At 38.7% G+C, this 20,036-nt stretch overlaps 2 protein-coding genes and 1 long non-coding RNA gene across 3 annotated transcripts; 2 read left to right on the forward strand and 1 right to left on the reverse strand.

Moving 5' to 3' along the window:
• Positions 1-3: 3 nt before the first annotated feature.
• LOC119657382 (nuclear pore complex protein Nup93-1-like) lies at positions 4-15,246 on the forward strand. The gene is made up of 12 exons (XM_038064267.1): positions 4-291; positions 355-535; positions 609-791; positions 7,341-7,454; positions 7,512-8,382; positions 8,443-8,569; positions 8,637-8,756; positions 8,824-8,947; positions 14,442-14,568; positions 14,627-14,807; positions 14,869-14,995; positions 15,061-15,246. Exons 1-12 carry the CDS (start codon positions 131-133, stop codon positions 15,178-15,180), a joined length of 2,436 nt encoding a protein of 811 aa, XP_037920195.1. The 5' UTR covers positions 4-130; the 3' UTR covers positions 15,181-15,246.
• Positions 15,244-16,124, reverse strand: LOC119657384 (ADP-ribosylation factor-like protein 2-binding protein). The gene is made up of 3 exons (XM_038064270.1): positions 15,849-16,124; positions 15,614-15,792; positions 15,244-15,554 (listed from the first exon to the last, which is right to left on the reverse strand). The coding sequence occupies exons 1-3, from the start codon at positions 15,966-15,968 to the stop codon at positions 15,374-15,376; spliced, it is 480 nt and encodes a 159-aa protein (XP_037920198.1). The 5' UTR covers positions 15,969-16,124; the 3' UTR covers positions 15,244-15,373.
• Positions 16,125-16,137: 13 nt separating this feature from the next.
• Positions 16,138-16,859, forward strand: LOC119657385. Its single transcript, XR_005250131.1, has 3 exons — positions 16,138-16,271; positions 16,331-16,429; positions 16,497-16,859. It is a non-coding gene; the product is annotated as an uncharacterized LOC119657385 (long non-coding RNA).
• The last annotated feature ends 3,177 nt before the right edge of the window (positions 16,860-20,036 follow it).

Here is a 20,036-nt window from a genome sequence, read left to right on the forward strand (position 1 = left end):
CTTTCAAACACAAAAATTGGCTCCATATAACCGGCTGTCTGGAGGTTAGAAATTTTGAAAACAAGGCTGGGTTAGACGTCAAACTCAGGAGGAAATTCTGTTTTAAATCGGACGTGAACACTCTCTCACAATGGATTTCAACAGTTTGTTGCAACAAGCACAGAAATTAACGAACGAGACTCAACACCTGGAGGAGCTTCCACATGTTGAGCGGACGCTGCCGCAAGTGTTACAAGCGACCCAGGAACTTCATTCGCGCGTAACTCAAACTGGGGCGCAAGATATCCAAGCGTGAGTGCGACTATACAAATTGGGTGAAGTTACTTATTGAGATAATTTCTTTACTGTTTACAGTCATATATTGTTGGGTTCAAAAGGTATCGACTTGCCTAAAATCTCGCAAAAGTTAGAGACACTCAGCACGCGACGAACGTTCGAGCCCTTAGATCCGATTACGGACACAGATATTCAAAGCTTCTTAAAAAATGAAAAGGAGAACGCCATCCTGTCAGTTATTGAAGAGGTTCATAAAAATGTAAGTATACATAAAGTCATTTGGTGAGGAAGGAGTTATATGCACTCTACTTGTGGTTTTTCTGAATTTTTAGTCATACGAGTCAGCACAAAAGCAGAAATGGGAACACATATTTGCCGACTGGAGGCAAGAGAAGATCAAGTTGCTTAATGCTCTAGTTGGACCGTCTCAGAACTGGATTGATATCCGCAAAATGCCCGAGCAAACAATATTAAATGAGACGACACTGGGAGGGAAGTCATGCCTTAATCGAATGGTAAGAATGATTGAAAACGCTTAAAAATATTTACTGAGCTTTGCTTAAGGAGATTGTGGGCTGCTAAAAGTCTTGCCACCGCCCAATTATATATTGAAATTGTTGTTTTTCTTCAGTGTTTGCGGGGTTTTAGCCCTTAACCGTGTTTCGTGGATATGAATTTACATATTTATTAGGGAAATAATCTGACAATGAAGAAGAACGGTGAACTTGGAGAAATCCTTACAGCTATCTGCTCTCCTTGCCCATAAGTCGAAGGCATTCCTTACACAAACGATGTATTGGTGCAATTCATCCCGTATTACCTTCCGATCATTCAGAATCCAGTATCGCTTCCTTATGTAATTACAGACTTAAGAAAAGCTACCAAGCATGGTACTCCTATGTACCATTGGAATAATCAGATGAATGTTTTGATCGGCCTAAATGCCAGCATTCCGCGATCGCCCTCTAACTTTGTGCAGCCTTTGGATACCTTGTCGTAGTGAGGGAGCCTGTAGTATTTTACCACTCCACTAAAAGACATGAAGATGGGAGTAATGAATTGCCATTATCCAAGTTTTGAGGAGTCACAGACTTCGAATCCACCTGCGACTTTGAGAAATCAGGTTGCGGTCGAGGTACGGGCTTAGAGGCCTCAGCAGATTCATGCTCCCCTACGGAGAATTTTAGAGAAGGCATGCTCTCCACTTCGGGGGAGAGCCTGCACCCAGAGTCTACAGTGCGGTCGGCACAGTAGAAAAGAAAATTCAGCCCCAAAGAAGAGAGGACTACAGGCTTGCCTGTAATAATCTTCCTTTCTCCTCTATCATGAGAAGGGAAAGAAAGTAAAGCTGGCCGTGTCAAATACCGGTACGCGGAAACAGATCCATGCAGACCGGACACCTTGTGCCTGGGAAGGCTCCCAACCGACGAGAACGGGCTCCCAACGGAAAGAAATAAAAAAGTTTTTTTTGGAAATGAGGACAATGTCATCTGCATGAATGTTGTAAATGTGTACTCATGAGACATTCACTAAAATGTTGCATTCAAATTCACTCATTCACAATAAAACGAAAACCGACGGATTTGTAAGAATAAGTGAAATGAATTCACTTAATCTATGAACGGTTAGTTTCATTGAATTGAGTGATTGTTGGTATTCAAAACAATGAATAGGGTTGGATTTGAATATGAATGAATTGCTGAATGAAAATGATTGAAGTGAAAAAATGTATTCTTTTGTTTTGTCTGAGTGCAATTATGTGGTGTTTCCAACGATTAATTAATTGAAATAATTAAAACTTGTTGTTTCTTTTTCGTTGGTGTGAATATTTATTCTTGCAAATACCGATATTTCGGGAACCACTTGTTCCCTTCATCAGTGCTAACAAGTTTAGAAACTTGAAGGGAACAAGTTTAGAAAAGAACCACTTATTCCCTTCATCAGTGCTAACAAGTTTTCTAAACTTGTTCCCTTCAAGTTTCTAGTGGTTCCCGAAATATCGGTATTTGCATTCACACCAACGAAAAATAAACAACAAGTTTTAATTATTTCAATTTCTTTTGTTTTGTTTATAATAATTGTATACGTATTAGGTTGGGGAAAGAGTAATGTCGTATTTTGTCAATAGATGGCGACACTTAAACATTCTTGTGTTATACTTATCGCATCGAGTCATACAATGTATGACGATGATCGTACGTTTCAGTCTCAAGTTATAGCGCGTCAAAGATGGAGTCCACCAAGCAAGAAACTCGTCATATTTTACATTTTTACTACTTGAGAGGTAAAAATGCAACGAAGGCGGCCACAAAAATTTGTGAAGTTTATGGGTCCGATACTTTAACGAGTCGCACAGCACAGCGTTGGATCGAATTCGTTCTGGTGTAGTGGATGTCGAAGATACACCCGTACTGGTAGGCCAATCGTCGTAGAAACCGATAAAATCGTCGAAATCATCCAAGTAGACCGGCATGTGAGCAAATGGACCTCTCTTGGACCGAATCAACGCTTGCGATGCACTGCTGAAACGGAACGAATTCGACCCATTCTTGAAGCTGATGGTGACTGGTGATGAAAAGTGGATCACGTACGAAAATCTCAAGCGAAAAATATCGTGGTCGAAGCGCGGCGAGCCGGCCCAAACCATCCCCAAGCCCGGATTGACGGCCAGGAAGATTTTCCTGTGTGTTTGGTGGGATTGGAAGGGAGTCATCCACTATGAGCTGTTCAACTATGGCCAGACCCTCAATTCGTTCCTCAGCTGTGAGCAGCTCGACCGTTTGAAGCAGGCGATTGACCAGAAGTGGCCAGGATTGGTCAATAGGAATGGTGTTCTGTTCCACCAGGACAACGCTCGGCTTCACACATCTTTGATGACCCGCCAGAAGCTATGGGAGCTCGGATGGGATGTCCTATCGTACCCACCGTATAGTCCGGACCTGGCACCAAGTGATTACCATCTCTTCCGGTCCATGCAAAACGTTCTTGGTGCTACTAAGTTCGCTGCAAAAGAGGCTTGCGAAAACTGGCTGTCTGAGTTTTTTGCAAATAAGGAGGGGGGGTTTTATAAGAGGGGGTAATGGAGTTGCCTTCTAAATGGCAACAAGTTTGCGAACAAAACGGCGCATATTTGATTTTAATCGGATAATTCTAAGTATGTTAAATAAAGCGTTAAAGTTTGATCACAGATACGACATTACTTTTTCCCCAACCCAATATATACATTAGAAACAATGCAAGCATTGCTAATTGTGCGTTTGATACCCCAATAATTTTTACAAGACGAATAAACATCCAACAATCAACAGGTTATTATTCGCATGTTTATGGACAACACAAGAATTGAAAATCACAACTGGCCGCTTGAGTCCACAATTGTTCATCATTATTGACTATTCCTAATTTATATATTTCTTCTTGAAATTTTTATTTATAAAATATATAACAAGGAAATTGAGCAATTGATAAACGATGCGCGCACTGTGCAATTATTACCTGTAACAACGTGCACACAAAAGTGCACAGTTCTAAAATATTCAAACTTCACTCCACTAATTGTGCTAGGGTGTATTCGAATAAGGAGACGAATTCATGAATTAATGATTTCATTCAACGTCTGAATGCATTCATGCAGACCTCTTGAGGACATGGGCGTTCCAACACAACTAAGTGTGGCGATATCCAAAAAAATCGGACGCAAGAACGTGGAACTTTCGGTTGAGGGTGAGGACTAGCTGGTAACCCTAGTAAGATCCACATTGGACGTAGCAGACTCTTCAGTTTGCGCCGGTTTTCACATTCGGAAACATTTGTGTCTACAACTGTGAAGGTTGGTCAAATTAACCTATAGCATGCCAAAACCTCTTCCTTCCTATCTACTGACATTTACAGTATGTGTCAACTGAATTATGAATGCTAAGAAAAAGTTTTAACTTCAGGCATCAATAAAAATCAAAGTTTCAATTTAGATTAACCAAACATGGCTTTATTATTTAAGTGATATATGTGCATCATATTGTTGAAGCGCGACATCTCTCTCCATTTAAAACTTTGTAACTCCGCCCCCATTTTTAATTACATCTCTAATGCGATCAGATATACTGCGAGTACAATTTCTAAGCAATGGTTTTAAATTAACGCCATTATACCATATATCCTTGATGTTTTCTTTAAAATTTGTAAGCGTAGTGCTTCTGTGCCGATATACCTTGTGTTTCAGATAAGACCAACAATTCTCTATGGGGTTTAGCTCCAGAGAGTTGGCGGGGCATAGCAGTAGATCCATATCCAGTTAATTTAAAAAAAATTATGCTAGCTCTTGTTGTATGGCAAGCTGCATCATCCTGCATGAAAACATATTCTGTACGCAGAAGCTTTAGATTTTCGATATATGTCTTAAAGGTCCTTTGTATCCTTCTTCTGCTAGTAGATATTAATTCTGTATAGATATACAGGCATAAGGCACTCTTCACTCTTTCTACTCCGAACATAGTTTGCCACCTCCGCCACCGCCTCTAGATGACATTCGTCACTAAAGGTGACCTACAAAAAATTAGCAAAAAATACTGAATTTTCTTGCTTTTTGAGCCACTGACGAAACACCGACATTAAAGGTAATCGCTACATAGCTTGACCTTCTCTCTTTCGAAAGGAACAAAACTTGCATCTTCTATTTGACTTTAATATCTCCCGTTTTACCCTTTTTCTGTTAACTTACCTTTATTGAAAAACTGAGAAGTACAATATATGGCAAATTAAAATCAGACTATAAACCTCGCAAATAACTATTCTAACCGTAACTTCCCGACCTTTCCGAGAAAAACAACAAAAACCGCAACAATATTGAAAAATCGAGCAGCTTAAAAGACTACATTCGATAAAATGGAGCGAATGGCAGGCAAATAATGGTTCTAATTTTATTCTAACGTCCCACCCTAGGTAATGTAAAAACAAATAGAGGTGACAATATATTTTCATTTTTCCTCATAATCAAAAAACCGGTTATATAGTGATTTTTCTCAAAAAAGTGAATCGTTCATAATTCGATGGACAGTAGAAGAGCCATGGATTGGTTTTAACAAAATCTGTGGTATTGAATCAGTAAAAGGGACTAAAATCTTCGTCGATAAGACTTCCTCGAGATTGAGAGCTTGCGTCCTGATGTCAAAATTATTAGAGACAACCATGCGGAGACAATTTTGTGTCCAGGAAATAGTCACGGTCGAATTATAATACCAAGTTAATGGCAAGAGGAGAAACCTTATAGTTATCTGCTTACTTACCCTATGATTTTTTGTGTCCTCGCCGATGCAAGAATTTAGGGATCTGGTAGTGTATGCAGAATCAATTGGAGCCTTGAACTGTTAATAGATTATGATGCGAAGGTTTGTTCTATTTCCCGAGGTCAACGCGGTAAAACGGTTCCATGGTGGAACCGAGAACCGCAAAGGAAATCAACCAGACGACTTCTGAATCGTGCTTGTAAAAGCAATAAGAATGAAGACTGGTTAAACTTCCAGAACACACAGAGTGAATATAAAAGGTTCGTAAAACACTCGTAGCATACTGTGAGGAATTGAAAAAACAAAGCAAGACTTCGAGGCTGTGCAGAAACTTTAAAAATAATGAAACGGCCAAGTTGGATTCTCTTGGAAAAGCGGATGCAACTTTCACGGATTCCCGAGTTGATTCTCTCATGGAAGTACACCAACAGGTGCCAGAAGTGGGAGGGAGAGAATTGGTGGTTTCTGCAAACCTTTCAACACGATTGTGTTCCAAGGGTATTTGGGACACTGCGAGAGCGGTTGTTACCAACGAAAAGGCGAGGCCTTTTATCATTTCCTTTAAAGACTTCAAAGTATCTGGCATGGATGACATCTATCCACCGATACTTAAGGAGGGTATAGAACACTTAGAGCGACTTCTGAAAAACATTTTTCGAGCATATCTTGCTCTCGGGTTCCTACCTCTTGATAGAAGGTTAAGGTAGTCTATATACCTAAGCGTGGGAAAGATGACTATTCAAATTAAAAGAACTTCAGACAAATCAGCTTAACATGATTTTCGTAGAAATGTCTGGAGAAACTGGTTGAGCGTCACAGAGCACGAGAAGGTGCACCCACTAAATGAAAATCAACACGCTTATTAGCGTAGAAATTCCTGTTAGTCTGCTCTTAACTCTGTGGTTTCAACTATAGAAGACGCAACTCTGAAAGGCGAGTGTGCGGTGGGGGTGTCCGTGGACATTGAAAGGGCCTTTGATTATGCGTTTCTAAAAGCATGGCGTTGATGAAACTTTAATTAGGTGGATCTCTGCTACACTAACGCAGAGATTGCTATGTGCTAAAGTGGGTGTACTACGCAAACTACAAAATCTGCCAATGTACCTTCTGTTCTAGTTGGTCAAGATCTCGAAACGGTGTGTAGAAATACTGCGTCCACGAGACGGCGGAGCCCCGCCTGGCCAGTACCTCCGCTTGAAATACACCGCCGAATTTCGGAAGACCGTACGACTCGTCGACACTATGCATATCGGAGAAAACTCCAAAGGCAATTTTTGATCTGTTGGTGAAGAATACTGTGTCTAGCTTTGCAATTGGTCGCTGATCTTCCACACTGTCCTGTTTTGAAAGCCGAAACTAAAATGTTTTTTGAAGTTTGGCTTGTGTATGGCATAATTCGTTGGGAATGTCCATCGATCCGGAGGTAGTTCGTCTAGAATGTTTTTATGACTGTAGCGTTCGCTATAACATAGCCGGCACACGAGTGCCCGCTATGATTGTATTTTTGCTCACGTTCTTTTCAGGCGCTCTTTCGATGGCTTGCTACATTGCCATTAATTCGCAAAAAGAATAGAGGTGTTTATTCAATGTTGTTTATCAAGTTACTACAGGAAAAATGTTTGGGGCTGTTTTCTTGGTTATTTTACATTATTCAATGCTATCTCTTTCTCTTGACCTTTTGGATACACATATTTTTAAGCATTTACGTATCAGAAAAATATGGTGAAAGATTCTCACAATAATAATCTTAGGTTCTCATAATGTTAATTCATTTGTCCACAGGAAATGGCATATGCCACTGAAGTTTACGAATATAACAAATTAGTTATTGAAGGTGCCCTCAGACCTAGTCTTGTCCAACGTTTTTCTAAAGTTGCCGAAACATTCAATGATCCTGTAAGTCCTTTGCAATTAGAATCATAGATATGAAATTGATGTTTCTTTCCATATTAGAAAGTATCCGAAATGTGGGAAATGATGAAATATATGGTCAACATTCCTCCAATGTCTAAAAATCGCGACCCAATTCAAACTCGATGCCAGATGACTGAATTCGTTGACCAAGCCAAGAAATATTTAGAAAATAGGTACAAAGTGTACATGTCCACTGTTATTTCGGAACATTTGCGTGAAGCTCAAAGAGGTGGCATTCCAAGCACTTTTAATTTAGTTTCATCTTTCGTGGGATTGAAGTTTAGTCAAAGCGGCTGTTTAGGTCTTCAGGATGGAAACATCGAGGGAAAACCATTGTGGCCAATGGTCTACTATTGCCTCCGTTGTGGTGATATTCAATCTGCCCTTCGTTGTGTTGAAATGGCTGGATCAGGACATGAAGATTTTGCACAAGTTCTAGAGGATAAACTAAAGAAACCATCACAAAAAATCAATGCAAAGCTTGAAGTTCAACTAAAAATGCAATACAAACGGCAAATAAAGAATGCAACGGATCCATATAAAAAGGCTGTTTATTGCATCATTGCTTGTTGCGACAATAACGAACAGCATCCAGAAGTTGCTAAGACGTCAGATGATTTTCTGTGGATACAACTCTCGTTGATTCGTACGGAACGTACCGATGGATCGGAGATTTTGACATATTCGGATCTACAAACAATGATCCTAGAACAGTACGGCGAAAAACACTTCAACGCTTCAGAACAACCTCATCTCTATTTCCAAGTCCTGGTTTTGACTGGACAGTTTGAAGCTGCTATTGAATTTTTGTCTCGATTTGAGCGTTACCGCACTCATGCTGTTCACATTGCTCTAGCGTTGAACGAAATGTTTTTGATAGGCGGACCGAGAAATGTCCAAGAGCCCTTGTGTGAGTATTTTATACTGTGGAGCTTGTCAATTCTGTGAAAATAAATCTGTTTTTTTGTAGTATCTTTCGACATTGAAGATCCTGTTCCGATGCGAAGGTTGAATATTGCACGTTTGGTAATGCTTTACGTTAAAAAGTTTGAAATCACTGACCCAGCGGAAGCACTTCAGTATTTCTATTTTCTAAGGTATATTTTGATATTGTGTCATTTATGATAAACCATTCCAATCATTTCTTTACGCGTTTTATTCTAGAAATATGCGTGATCCTGAAGGTAGAAATTTATTCTTGGTATGTGTAACCGATTTAGCAATGGAATGTCGTGACTATGATCTACTCTTTGGTAAACTTCAGCCCAATGGGATTCGATCCAGGTATTGCATTACAAGATTTCACAATTTCTTTTTTTTATTTTGCTTTCTTTCTGTTTTCTTTTTTCAGAGGATTATTTGATCAGTTTGAAGGAGTAGATATCGACACTAAGATTGCGGCAACGATGGTTGCAAGTGAACAAGTGAAAAGAGGAATGTTTGAGGATGCGATTACACTGTACAATCTGGCAGGAGTAAGTGTTTTCATATTTCGAGAAAGAAATACTCCGAAATTACGATATGAATTGTAAAAAAATAATCTTTTGAAAGCGTTGTGTGTGTGGGTTATTAAGGCGGCTAAACCTTTCACATTCGATCGTGGAACATATTCCAACGACGTTACGAATAATTGATGCTATTTGAAAGCTTTTGAAGAGTTAATTGTAAATAACGAGAATAGCTGTCGTTATGATCGAAGAAATTCTAATAGCGTTTGTCTGGATTCTTCGAACTAAACTGGTGTAACGACGATTATAAAAGAGTTTTTTCCGAATTGGACTTAAGAGATTGTATACTTACATCTAACCATAATTCATTAGTTTAGAAGATTTGTTGAATTAGAAAACTCGCTTCTTGGTTCGTGTGAACAACTAAGCTTCTGTTGGCAGCCGTTTTTTTGCACCTGCTCCACAACGGGTAAGAGCTGACAAATCCCCTTGAATAGAAGAATGTGTACATGTTTTCTACGTTATCTATTTTTTGCGAATATTGAGCAACTTTTGCGGCACTATTTCATCAGATTCACTTCAACCGAATCAATATTGAATTCAATCCAGGTAGATATTTAGATCTGCTTTGAATGTAACCAAATTTTGCATCTCAATGAGAGATAGTCGCTGCAACGAATAGTGCCAACGCCGGTGCACCAAAATCACCATAAGTAGTGGAGCCGCTTTCTCACCACTAATCAGAACAAAACAATAGGTCACCTAATTCAATATACCCAACCCTCTGTTGTAAACTACCGCACCTGCAAGCTCGCATGAGTTGCGAATCCGATAACTAATAATGTCACCCAACACAGATTTGTGCAGTTACTGTCACCAACCTCAATTGCATTGACCATAAATCATCATATATAAAGCAAATGTCATGGCAACTACCACAGACTCCGAAAGGACCGAACTTTTAACGGCAGCAGAGCACTCACACTAAGATACAGGCCATCCGAATCCAGGTGCTTAATTGAATACAAGTCCAATGTTATTCCTTTTTTGACTGGTTTCCAATATAGACAATGATATCAGAGTAGTCTTGATCGTTGCAGAGTTGCATGACCTAGATTTCTGTCCGCTAAACTATGACCGTGTGAGTCATATTGCTAGTACATGTACCAGTTCTCCCGATATCTCAATCGCTAGTGATATGGCCTTATTGAAAAAGGTTATTGGCAATCCCATCTCACGTTCTAACAACCTGTTGAGTAACGCACAAAGCAATCTTTGGATCAAGGAGTAGAGTTACTGGCGACCCTGTTCAATTTGCATTTATCAGAGCCTTCGACACCACTTGAAATTTACAAGGCAATCAGCAGATTTAGTGGTGAGAAATATGACTCTTTTCAATGAGTTGATTATAAAAGTGCCTCAAAAGAGCCAGCACTAGTTTTGATTCACCTATAATACTACAAATAGCTATGAGGAGGACTCTGAAACAGTAAAAAGCAATTCATAAATAAAAATCATATATAAATCATCATCATCAACTGATATCCGGTTTGGGTTGGCAAGATCTTTATATTTGTACATTAAAAGCTTTGACCCTATGTTGAGACTTATGGAGTAGATGGTGTAATTGATGGTCATATTCCAAAAGTTTTTGCATCGCTTACCGCAGAGAAAAAATCTGATCCGTTGCTGATTTGCCTGGAGTGAAGCTTCTTTGGTATGGTCAGTTCACAATAAAAATATATATTCCATTTTGCCGTCAAACAAAGTTCAGATTTTTTACAAAAAACATTACAAATGGGGCTAATTAATAATTTATATATTCAGATAGAAGTATCTTAGAAATGCATTATTGGGTCAATCATTTCGATAAACAAATCTGCAAACCACAAAATCGTATTGGGAACATTCATACATACAATGCTTCTGCATGATATTTCGGGATTCAGTTGCTGATTGCAAGCACTGAGGCTCCCGAAATATCGATATCTTCAAATAGAAGCAATAGGGTTGTCCCTGATCAGAAAACAATTTGGTCATTCACATGAACAAAACCAGAATATTCAGAAGCGCGTTCATAAGAAATTAGAAGGATGAAGCCGTCTGAGCAAGAGGAGGGGACGTGTTGATAGAGGGGGACAGAAGGCAGAAGACACAACCTATAATGTCACGTGAGAGAAATCTAAACAGAATCCCAAAACTATTTAAAATTATTCTGATAGAGTCAGTTAGCTTTCCTTTGTTGGCAATTGGCTAATTACTACACTATATTATTATATATATTTGCTAAATGTTTTTTTTTGTAATTTTTAAACGTTACTTCTGCAATTACATATCTAGAACATGAAGATTCGTTCACGCTGTTGTTCAAATTACGAACATCCAAGTTTGCTTTATCAATAAGTGCCAACCAAATCCACAAAGTTCGCTTGAAAAGAACGCTCAACGTAATATGGTACACTTGCATAAGATCAGCACCGTATTGCGAAAATAAAAAGCATAAATCATCCTTGTGTGTCCGGATAGCTGAGTGGTTAGAGCACAAGGCTGTCGTACGGAAGGTTGCGGTTCAAATCTCACTGGTGGCAGTGGGATTTGTATGAGTACCTGAGTCAAATCAGGGTAATAATCTCAGGCGAGCGCAATGCTGACCACATTGCCTCCTACAGTATACTGTAGTGTACCGTTTCGGTCTTGAATGAAGTGCTCTAACACACTTCAAGGCCCTGATCCAATATGGATTGTTGCGCCAACGATTATTATTATTATTATTATAAATCATCCTTAACGTCTCTTCCGTTTAGTAGCGGGGTCGACCCGACTCGATTCATTGCTTCATTTTCCTCAGCCGTGGGCCTGGTCTGGGTGGAGTCGAGAGGCTTTCAAATCCCATCTAGGGTAGTAAGCCATCATTGTTTCGGTCGGTCTTTTGATCATTTCCTATCGACTTTGATGCTCACACCAAATTTAGCAAGTTAGTTCTCGTCAGAGCGTATTACATAACCATATCATCGAAGACGTCTCTATCGCATTTTTTTTACGATTGGTGCAACTCCGTATCAATTGCGCAGGCCGTCAGCTCTTGATGGTTGCCCCAATTTCGTTCGTTTGATTGCTTCCTCCACTTCTGTGCTGCTGACATGAAGGTCGTCGGGATTTAACCTGAATACCTGCCTTGTAGGCATAATTCGACGATCCTCTTCGGACACGGCAGTTTGAAGGCACTGACTATTATTGAGAAAGTTATAGAAGGTCAAAATTTCCCATTTCAAGTAAATTTATGGCACCCAAGTCATGTATGACGTCGTCATCATACAAAGTCAATTTATAAGAACGGCGGGGTTCATGGGGACGTTTTAGTAACCCTTTTTTGACTTTCGTTGGTTATTTGCATATCAGTGTCAAGTACTCGAGGCAGAAATGTGTATGTATATGTATGTGCTAATAAATCTTCCGGGTAGTAACCAATATAATAGACATGTGTGTACTTGATTACCTGGGTTTTAATTCTAATAATATATGTATGCTTTTGTACATGGAGTAAAGTGGAAATGCGTGAAGATACGTTGGATCCATTTTGATACGCACCTATAGTATATATGCATGCATCGCCATGAAAGACAGTATTTGTGTATTTGGGGTGAAAACAGGTAAATCATCTGACGCTGCCTCACCTCTGCCCTGAGAGCAGCGTGACCGAAGCGGCCCGCAGATGTTAAATGCTTATATAATTCACAGAACACAACATGAATCCGCCCTAATGACCAGCGCCTGGCCATCAAGTTGATGCAGACTTAATACCCCGCAATTCTTAAAAAAGTATTTATATCCTTGATAGTTTATGTACATACATATGTTTCCCTTGGCGTTTGGCAAAATATGACGGAGTATTTTGCATTCTTAACTATGTATTAATGGAAAATCGTGCATAGAAAGTTTCTCACATAAGATGAACCCAGAAAAACCTTTATACCCGAAGCGCCCCTTTATGTGTTTACATTTTAACTCCTTTTTCCACATTTTACAATTTACGTCGTAATTAATATCAAATTCCGAAAGTGCTTCTTTGCATTTGATACCCCACATGACTATAATAATAATAATCATCGCTGGCACAACAATCCATATTGGATCAGGGCTTTGAAGTGTGTTAGAGCACTTCATTCAAGACTGTAACGGTACACTACAGAACATTGTAGGAGGCAATGTGGTCAGCATTGCGCTCGCCCGAGATTATTACCCTGATTTGATTCAGGTCCGTCTGACAACCCAGTGTGCTCTAACCACTGAGCTATCCGGTGGTCCTGTGCTTCGTAGTATACGGATTGGACACATCTCCTAATTGTGCTCAATCAAATAAATACGAAAAAAACCCACATGACTATATTCGAGGAAAAACATTTTTACTTCACCCCTTTGCATTTATGGGGACCCCCTTTAAACTCCACTTAAATTTATGTCACTTACTGTATGCCTGGGATTTCACAATTCCCATATATCAACAAAATTTCGTTTGTATCGGTTCAGTGAATCGACAAGGCTTTGTTTTACACAAAACCCTAATAAAAAAGTCGGAATACCGGAAGCTTGGCGCCTAAGGTATAAAGGTGCATTTTATTCTGTGCACGAAAGCATACATATGTATACACAAATCCCTGGCTCCAGTAATTGATGCCGGTATTCAAACAGCTAACAAAAGTTAAAAAGCGAAAAGTGTCTCCAGGGGCTCATTTAGTACTTTTTGAAACTGATCCCATATTTTATATTGGCGGAAACTTAGGGGAGTGCGGGTTCAAAATATAACTCCCAAAAAGTGGAATAATTCTCGTTCTCAGAACCTATCCAACCGAAAAATCTGAAAAAAATCATATTGGTGCATCTCTACGAAATCTAAGCCAAAAAATACCTACGGTTCCGATATATGCACAAATAAAGTCAATAATAGCATATTTCCACATTTTAGAAATTTACTCGGCAACTCCCCTTATGTCTATCCCAGAAGTACAAAATTTGGCATGGGTGTAAGGGATAACATAAAGCACAATTTGGTCAAGTTTATTATACCCTATGGCCATAACCAGGTGTTGTCGATGTCCTGCTGGAAAACAAACGCGTTGTTTATACTATCGTTAAATTTAGATTACATATTTTCTTCTCTTTTCCTGTTTTCCTTGTTAATTTGCATTTTTATTGTTGTGTTTCATTTTGGTTATTGTTCCTTAACACTTTAGACTAATATTCAATCACCCCCTCACCTCCTCAGCGTACACCCTTTAGACTATTTATGCTGTGTGCACGCATTTTGTGAAACGTTGGCGGGGGGCATAGCATTAGCACCTAATGAAATGTGATATTGCCAAATAATAGTTAGTTTGGGTAATATTGAAGATATTATATTAGATAAAAAAATAAAAAGCAATTTTACAAACTCTGTTGAAATTCGAGCGCTTTTCGGATTTAAAATTAACAGGCGTCTTTGGTATCTAATCATTTGTCATGTTAATTTCTTTTATTCGAATAGGAACATGGTCAATCCTTGAGATACATGTCAATACTTTTATCGCAAGTAGTGCACCAACCATCAAAGAAAGGATCCTTGCGTGAACGCCTTCAAATCATGTCTTATGAATTTTTGGAACGGAATAAAGGTAAAGTTTGTCTTTCAAAATTTTATGGATATTTCAATTGACATTGTGATTTCATTAGGCGAAGAACTGAATTGTGACTCACAAGTTCTATCAACTTTCACTCTATTACGAACACTGCTCGAATTTTTCGATTACTACCACGAGAAAAAATATCAACTCGCACTGGACGCATTAGAAAAGACCAAACTCGTCCCATTGAATATGTATGACCTGGAAACCTGCATAAATAATTTCAAGAGGTGCTTACAATCATTTTATTCAAAACATTTTTCTCTAACGAACTTATTGCATATTATCCAGACTCGGAGGTGAAATTTGCAAAGTATATCCAGATGTATTGTTAGCTACGATGGATATTCTTTATAGTCAGTACCGAAGTATCAAAGGTAAAGACGGGCTCTCATTTTCGGATGACGGGAAAGAAACGGTAAGTAAACATGTTTTTTTTTTGTCTGAATTTCACATGATTGTCATATACTTAACGCTTTACAGCAACTCGGTTACCTACGTGAAAAAGCAAAGGCGTTAACCAACATGGCAGCAGCCGTTCCATATCGAATGCCAGGGGATACAAACAGTCGACTTGTACAAATGGAAATTCTCATGCATTGACCACAATTTCTAATGTTGAAAACCTTGAATTCCTTTCTTATTTATGAATAAAAGAGTCTGAAAGAATTTACAATCTGTTTATATTGAAGAAAACTGGCAAATACAAATATATCCCTCGAGTACATATTCCTTCGGAAACATATCAAATACATCACGCAAAAATATTACGATAAAAATTTACAATTAGGTTCAATTATTTCATGAAGCTCCCGTCAAACTCTGTTAGTTTTGTTACAATTATACCAAGTTGCACGTCGTTGAATTTTCCCTCTTTTTCAGCCTTAAAGTCCAAAATCATTTCTTTGAACATGACAAAGTCAAAAAGGGACAGAAGCAAGTCGAAAATTTCACCATCCAAATTTGGCCGTTTCAGTCTGTAAAGACACGTATAGGGTGTTTTAAGTTAATACAACCGATATTGTGCTTATTTTACCTTAGATCTTCAGCGAATTTATCCATATCAAAACTACCCATCCGCTCGTTTAGTTGCTTTTCAATGTAGTCTTCAATGATTTGAGTATAGTCTTGAAATATTTCCATGTAAATAAGTTTATTTTCGTCCGTGTCTTCGAATACATCGCAGTACTTATCCATGAAGGATTTTTGCAAAGACTATAGATTACACGAGTCAGGAATACAATTTGTAATGATGGAGAGTGTATACTTACCTGGAATTCCTTCTCCATTACGATATCCTCGATGTGACCGATTACTTGATCGAAATAGTCGGTGCATGGTTTAAAATCATAACAAATCAGAGAACAATCATCTAAAATTTGTGAATTCATTGTCAAATTGATTGCTTTCGTGAAAGTCTGGACGTTCTTTGAAGATTGTTAGAAGCAGAATCAACAACAAAACCCAACAAGACAAAATTTCGAGAAACATGAATTTTGTTTTGACAATTAGGGCAACGTATCCTTGGTAACGGTATAATAGAAAACAATACGATAGCTACCAACATCTGTTCAAATACACATAATGACTTGACGTGGGATAATACGAGTATATTATTTTGAATCGCACTTTGGTTTGAACTCTATCATCATGAAAGTGGAAAGTTCTTCGGTTGGATTAGTATGTCATTGACAGTAAGTTTCTTGTGGTTTATAAATTAATTATTGCCTTTCCGAATGCTATTACGTTTCAGATTGATTAGGAAGATTACAATTGGTTTTCTATGTCAAGTTTTCATTCGCTGTTGACATTGGATAAAAGATAAGATGATGTTTGAATAAATAGTTAATCGGTGAGCTACGAATATAAGTATTTTTGAAAGCAAGACTATGAATTTTAGAACATGTCATATTTTCTAGACATAACGATGTGTTCAGTTAGACCTTATGTACATGTGTGCTTTTAATAGTTTAAGGGAAGAAAAGTCAAGGATTTGATAACACATTGGAATTTATGATTATGAAAGGAGTTACGTCTAATTAAACTAGTTCATACCTGTTAGATAATAGGATTCCGAAATCTAGCCGATATAAAACGAAAATCAAACCAAGTGCGCGAAAATTGCGAAGCAACTTTGGAGAGGGGTTTGGTGAATAGTATAACACAAATTCTGTATAATTAAGATGAAACTTAGTTTTTTTTATTTCATCATCTGTTACTATGTAAAATTTTTCCACAACATAAATAAATAAATAATAAAATTTTCCCATGAGCACCGTGGACTGTTCCATTTTTTGCAAGTTTTCTCAGTATAGTTCCCTTAACGATTTCTCTTCATTCCACAGCGTCGTGACCATAACCCCTTCCTGATTTCGTAGATTCCATAGTGGCCTTTCTGCAGTTTTCCTAGTCAGCTCACTCACTAACTCCTTTCCCTTTAACCAAATATGGCGGGGAACACAAAGTATCGGGACAGTGCTATGCGTACTCAATTTATTAAAATATTGTCATACCATAGTTATCGTTCCGATGCTTGTAGTTCTTAAAAATAAAACTAGGTAGCTTTCTCCTACTACAATATATTGTATGGAGAAAGCTACTTAGTTCTATTGTCATACCAGTTTTGAGTTACCTAGTTGGAACTAATTGCCTTGATAGTCGCTTGGTTATCGGTTACGATTGTAATATTCTTCAATACATTTCATTCATTGCATTCCTTTGGGGCACACCCGTCCATGATGTAAATTTCCGCTTGAAATATACTAGTGTGTTTCCCCATTTGTTCAAAGTAGATTTTCTTCTGCTGCTGATGGACCCGTCAGTGTACCAAGCAGGCAGTTGTTGATTTAAGCTGTGGGTCACTACCACGCTCTATCAATCCGCCCTGCAATTCTATCGTGTTTCCAATTTTTTATCGCATGTTATCCATCGATATCAATAATATGGCATACTGTATACAAAGAATGTAAGTTTGATTCTATCTGCCATATTTTTTTTTATTTGCACTCCTATTTCCTTTCTATGGACCACATCAAAGCTCTTATAGCTCTTGTTCCTACATATATTCCCGACGTGCATTTTCCAGACTAACTCTTGGTGTACTGTAGTTCCTAAATACTTGAACTATGTTTCTTGGTTAACTTCAATGCCGTTCAGTCCAATGGCTCAACTGACCAAGGTAAGCTTCCTAGTGGATGGTACTAAGTAGGTCTTGGTTGGATTGATCCATAGCCCCACATCCTGCACCACTTACTATTATTTCCCAATTAAATTCTCTTACATAGGGTCACCACGTACTTCCCCTACAGATCGTGAGTGTAACCCTCAATTTTTATTCCAGTATTTATTAGCTCTCTCAGAAGTTCAACTCCTATACTCCACATTAATGGTGATAGCGTCCTACCCTGTGGATAACCCTCAGTTGTGTTCTTCTCAGTAGAATTGGTACCTGTCGGTACTATTTACCTGGCTTCTAACATTTGGCCCAATCAGAAGGCGAGGATGTTCTTCACTCCCTTGCGGATAAGGACATTTTGTATTTTTACTTGTGATGTGTTGCTCAAAGCAGCTTGGGTATTCAAAAACACATACACGGATATTTACTTGATATCTACTGCATCATGTAGATCCGTCAGCTAATATAGACCAGTTTCGGTTGATTATCTTACCCAGTATGTCGGCGAGGAATGTAAGTGATCACCCGTAAGAACGTTAGTTCTAACGTACCATAGTTGTCCAGGATCTTCTCTATTGTTTTCAATACAAAGGACGTCAGGGAAATTGGCCTGCAAGGTGATAAGGGTTAATTTAGCTGTTTTTAGAGTAAAGTGACTTTTATCCGCCTTTATGCTTTTGATATCTACCTCAAGGTTCTTCTGGAGCAGTTCTGGGGAGATAACATTCAACTCGGGTGATTTCAGTGCTTTTAAAGCTCGCACTGCCTATTTTACTCTCGCTTCCGAGCAATCTCTGAGCGGAGGGGGAAATTGTATTTGCCGTCTGGTACATCCGTAATAAAGGAAAAGTCTTCGTATAAAGAAAAGAATTGCTGTTTCTGCATTTTAACTAAATTTGCATTGAAAAAGCCTACCAGCTCTCGTTTGTACAGGTATGCATGTAAAGAGAGAGTGAAGCCCCATAACAGGATAATACAATAATAATAAAAAATAAAAATTAACCTTTGCCCGCTCCTCTTTTCCATATGAATCCAGGGTTATAGAGCCAAATTGAGCCAGGTTTTTTGAAAGTATTTGCTTTGCTTACAGGGAATAGATGCATAAAAACGTATTGCAAGTTATTCTTCCCTTTTTTAATGGAATCTATTGCTAAAAACTAATATGCTAATCCATTGAAAATGAAACAAATGTAGAAGCATCACGAACAACAGCACGATCATTTTTGCACCGAGAAGTAGATTTGCTTTGCTTGGTAAATATGTAACATAATGATTGGCCCACTTCAAAAAGAAAAAGCCGACATTTAAAATTAATCTCCGTGATATTCCATTTGGGGTTCCATCGATTCAATTTTATGTATCAACCAATTTATCAACAATATTCATGTCACATCTTGCTTGATTGTAAAACTTGATAATATATTATTTGGCTTCAAGTCGGTTGCATCGACATGAACTGTCGAATGAGAAGTGGACAATAAAGTCACGAAACGGTATTTTTTGGCACCTATGGCGACATGCAAGTCGGAAGACTGTATATGAGTTCCTTCGAATTAACAAGATCTTGTTCATATCAACCAATACTGACAGGTTTCGATAGCATATACTGTGTGAAGAGGAACATCCACAATATGGTATTAACATTTCATCGACAGTAAGGAACTTGCTAGTAAGCGAAGTGATTTCAGGCGCTGAGTCTACTTATAGAAGATTCAGTACCACTTGAAGTAGGATTCCAGAGTTCGCCAAGCGAAGGAACTAGTTTTACTAGAAGACTGTCGATGGCTAAGGGATGATTCGAGCAACAAGTGTAATAGAGGCATTTTGGCCAACAGTCAATTGGCATGAAGGCGACATTCTCCTGGCTGACGGGACAGTGCAGGGACGCGCTGAACACACTAGAAGACACGTTCAAAGCCCTCTTCCAGGCGGGGCCTTGCTCTTGACAGCCTTCGGTGAGTGCAGCCGACACTCCGCTTTCGAATGCCAAGGGTGAAATCTACTTGCACTATTTAACAGCCACTGACTTCACTAAAAGCTATTTACCTTTGCCATGTCGAGGACGAGTTTGCCCTCCTATAGCAAAACCCAAATGCGAGAGCTTATAGTCCAACCGCGGGTGAACGCATACAAAATTACGGCGCTTTGTATGGGGCGCTTTATCCGATGCATCAAAACGAAGTTGTGAGCCGGAATAGGTTATCTTCCACTGATTCAATTAATCAGAACCTAGGAAACTGCAGGCTCCACGTTGAGCACCAATTGTAATGGCAATCTAGAGGCA

The sequence above is a fragment of the Hermetia illucens genome, chromosome 5, assembly GCF_905115235.1.
Source record: "Hermetia illucens chromosome 5, iHerIll2.2.curated.20191125, whole genome shotgun sequence".
Classification (NCBI taxonomy): Eukaryota; Metazoa; Arthropoda; class Insecta; order Diptera; family Stratiomyidae; genus Hermetia; species Hermetia illucens.

Coding starts and splice junctions, on each gene's coding strand:
- LOC119657384 (XM_038064270.1), bottom strand. CDS start 15,968: ATGAATTCACAAATTTTAGATGATTGTTCTCTGATTTGTTATGATTTT. Junction 15,793..15,848: donor TAATGGAGAAGGAATTCCAG/GTAAGTATACAC, acceptor TGTAATCTATAG/TCTTTGCAAAAATCCTTCAT. Junction 15,555..15,613: donor AAATTCGCTGAAGATCTAAG/GTAAAATAAGCA, acceptor GTGTCTTTACAG/ACTGAAACGGCCAAATTTGG.
- LOC119657382 (XM_038064267.1), top strand. CDS start 131: ATGGATTTCAACAGTTTGTTGCAACAAGCACAGAAATTAACGAACGAG. Junction 8,757..8,823: donor CCCAATGGGATTCGATCCAG/GTATTGCATTAC, acceptor TTCTTTTTTCAG/AGGATTATTTGATCAGTTTG. Junction 14,569..14,626: donor ATTTTTGGAACGGAATAAAG/GTAAAGTTTGTC, acceptor TGATTTCATTAG/GCGAAGAACTGAATTGTGAC.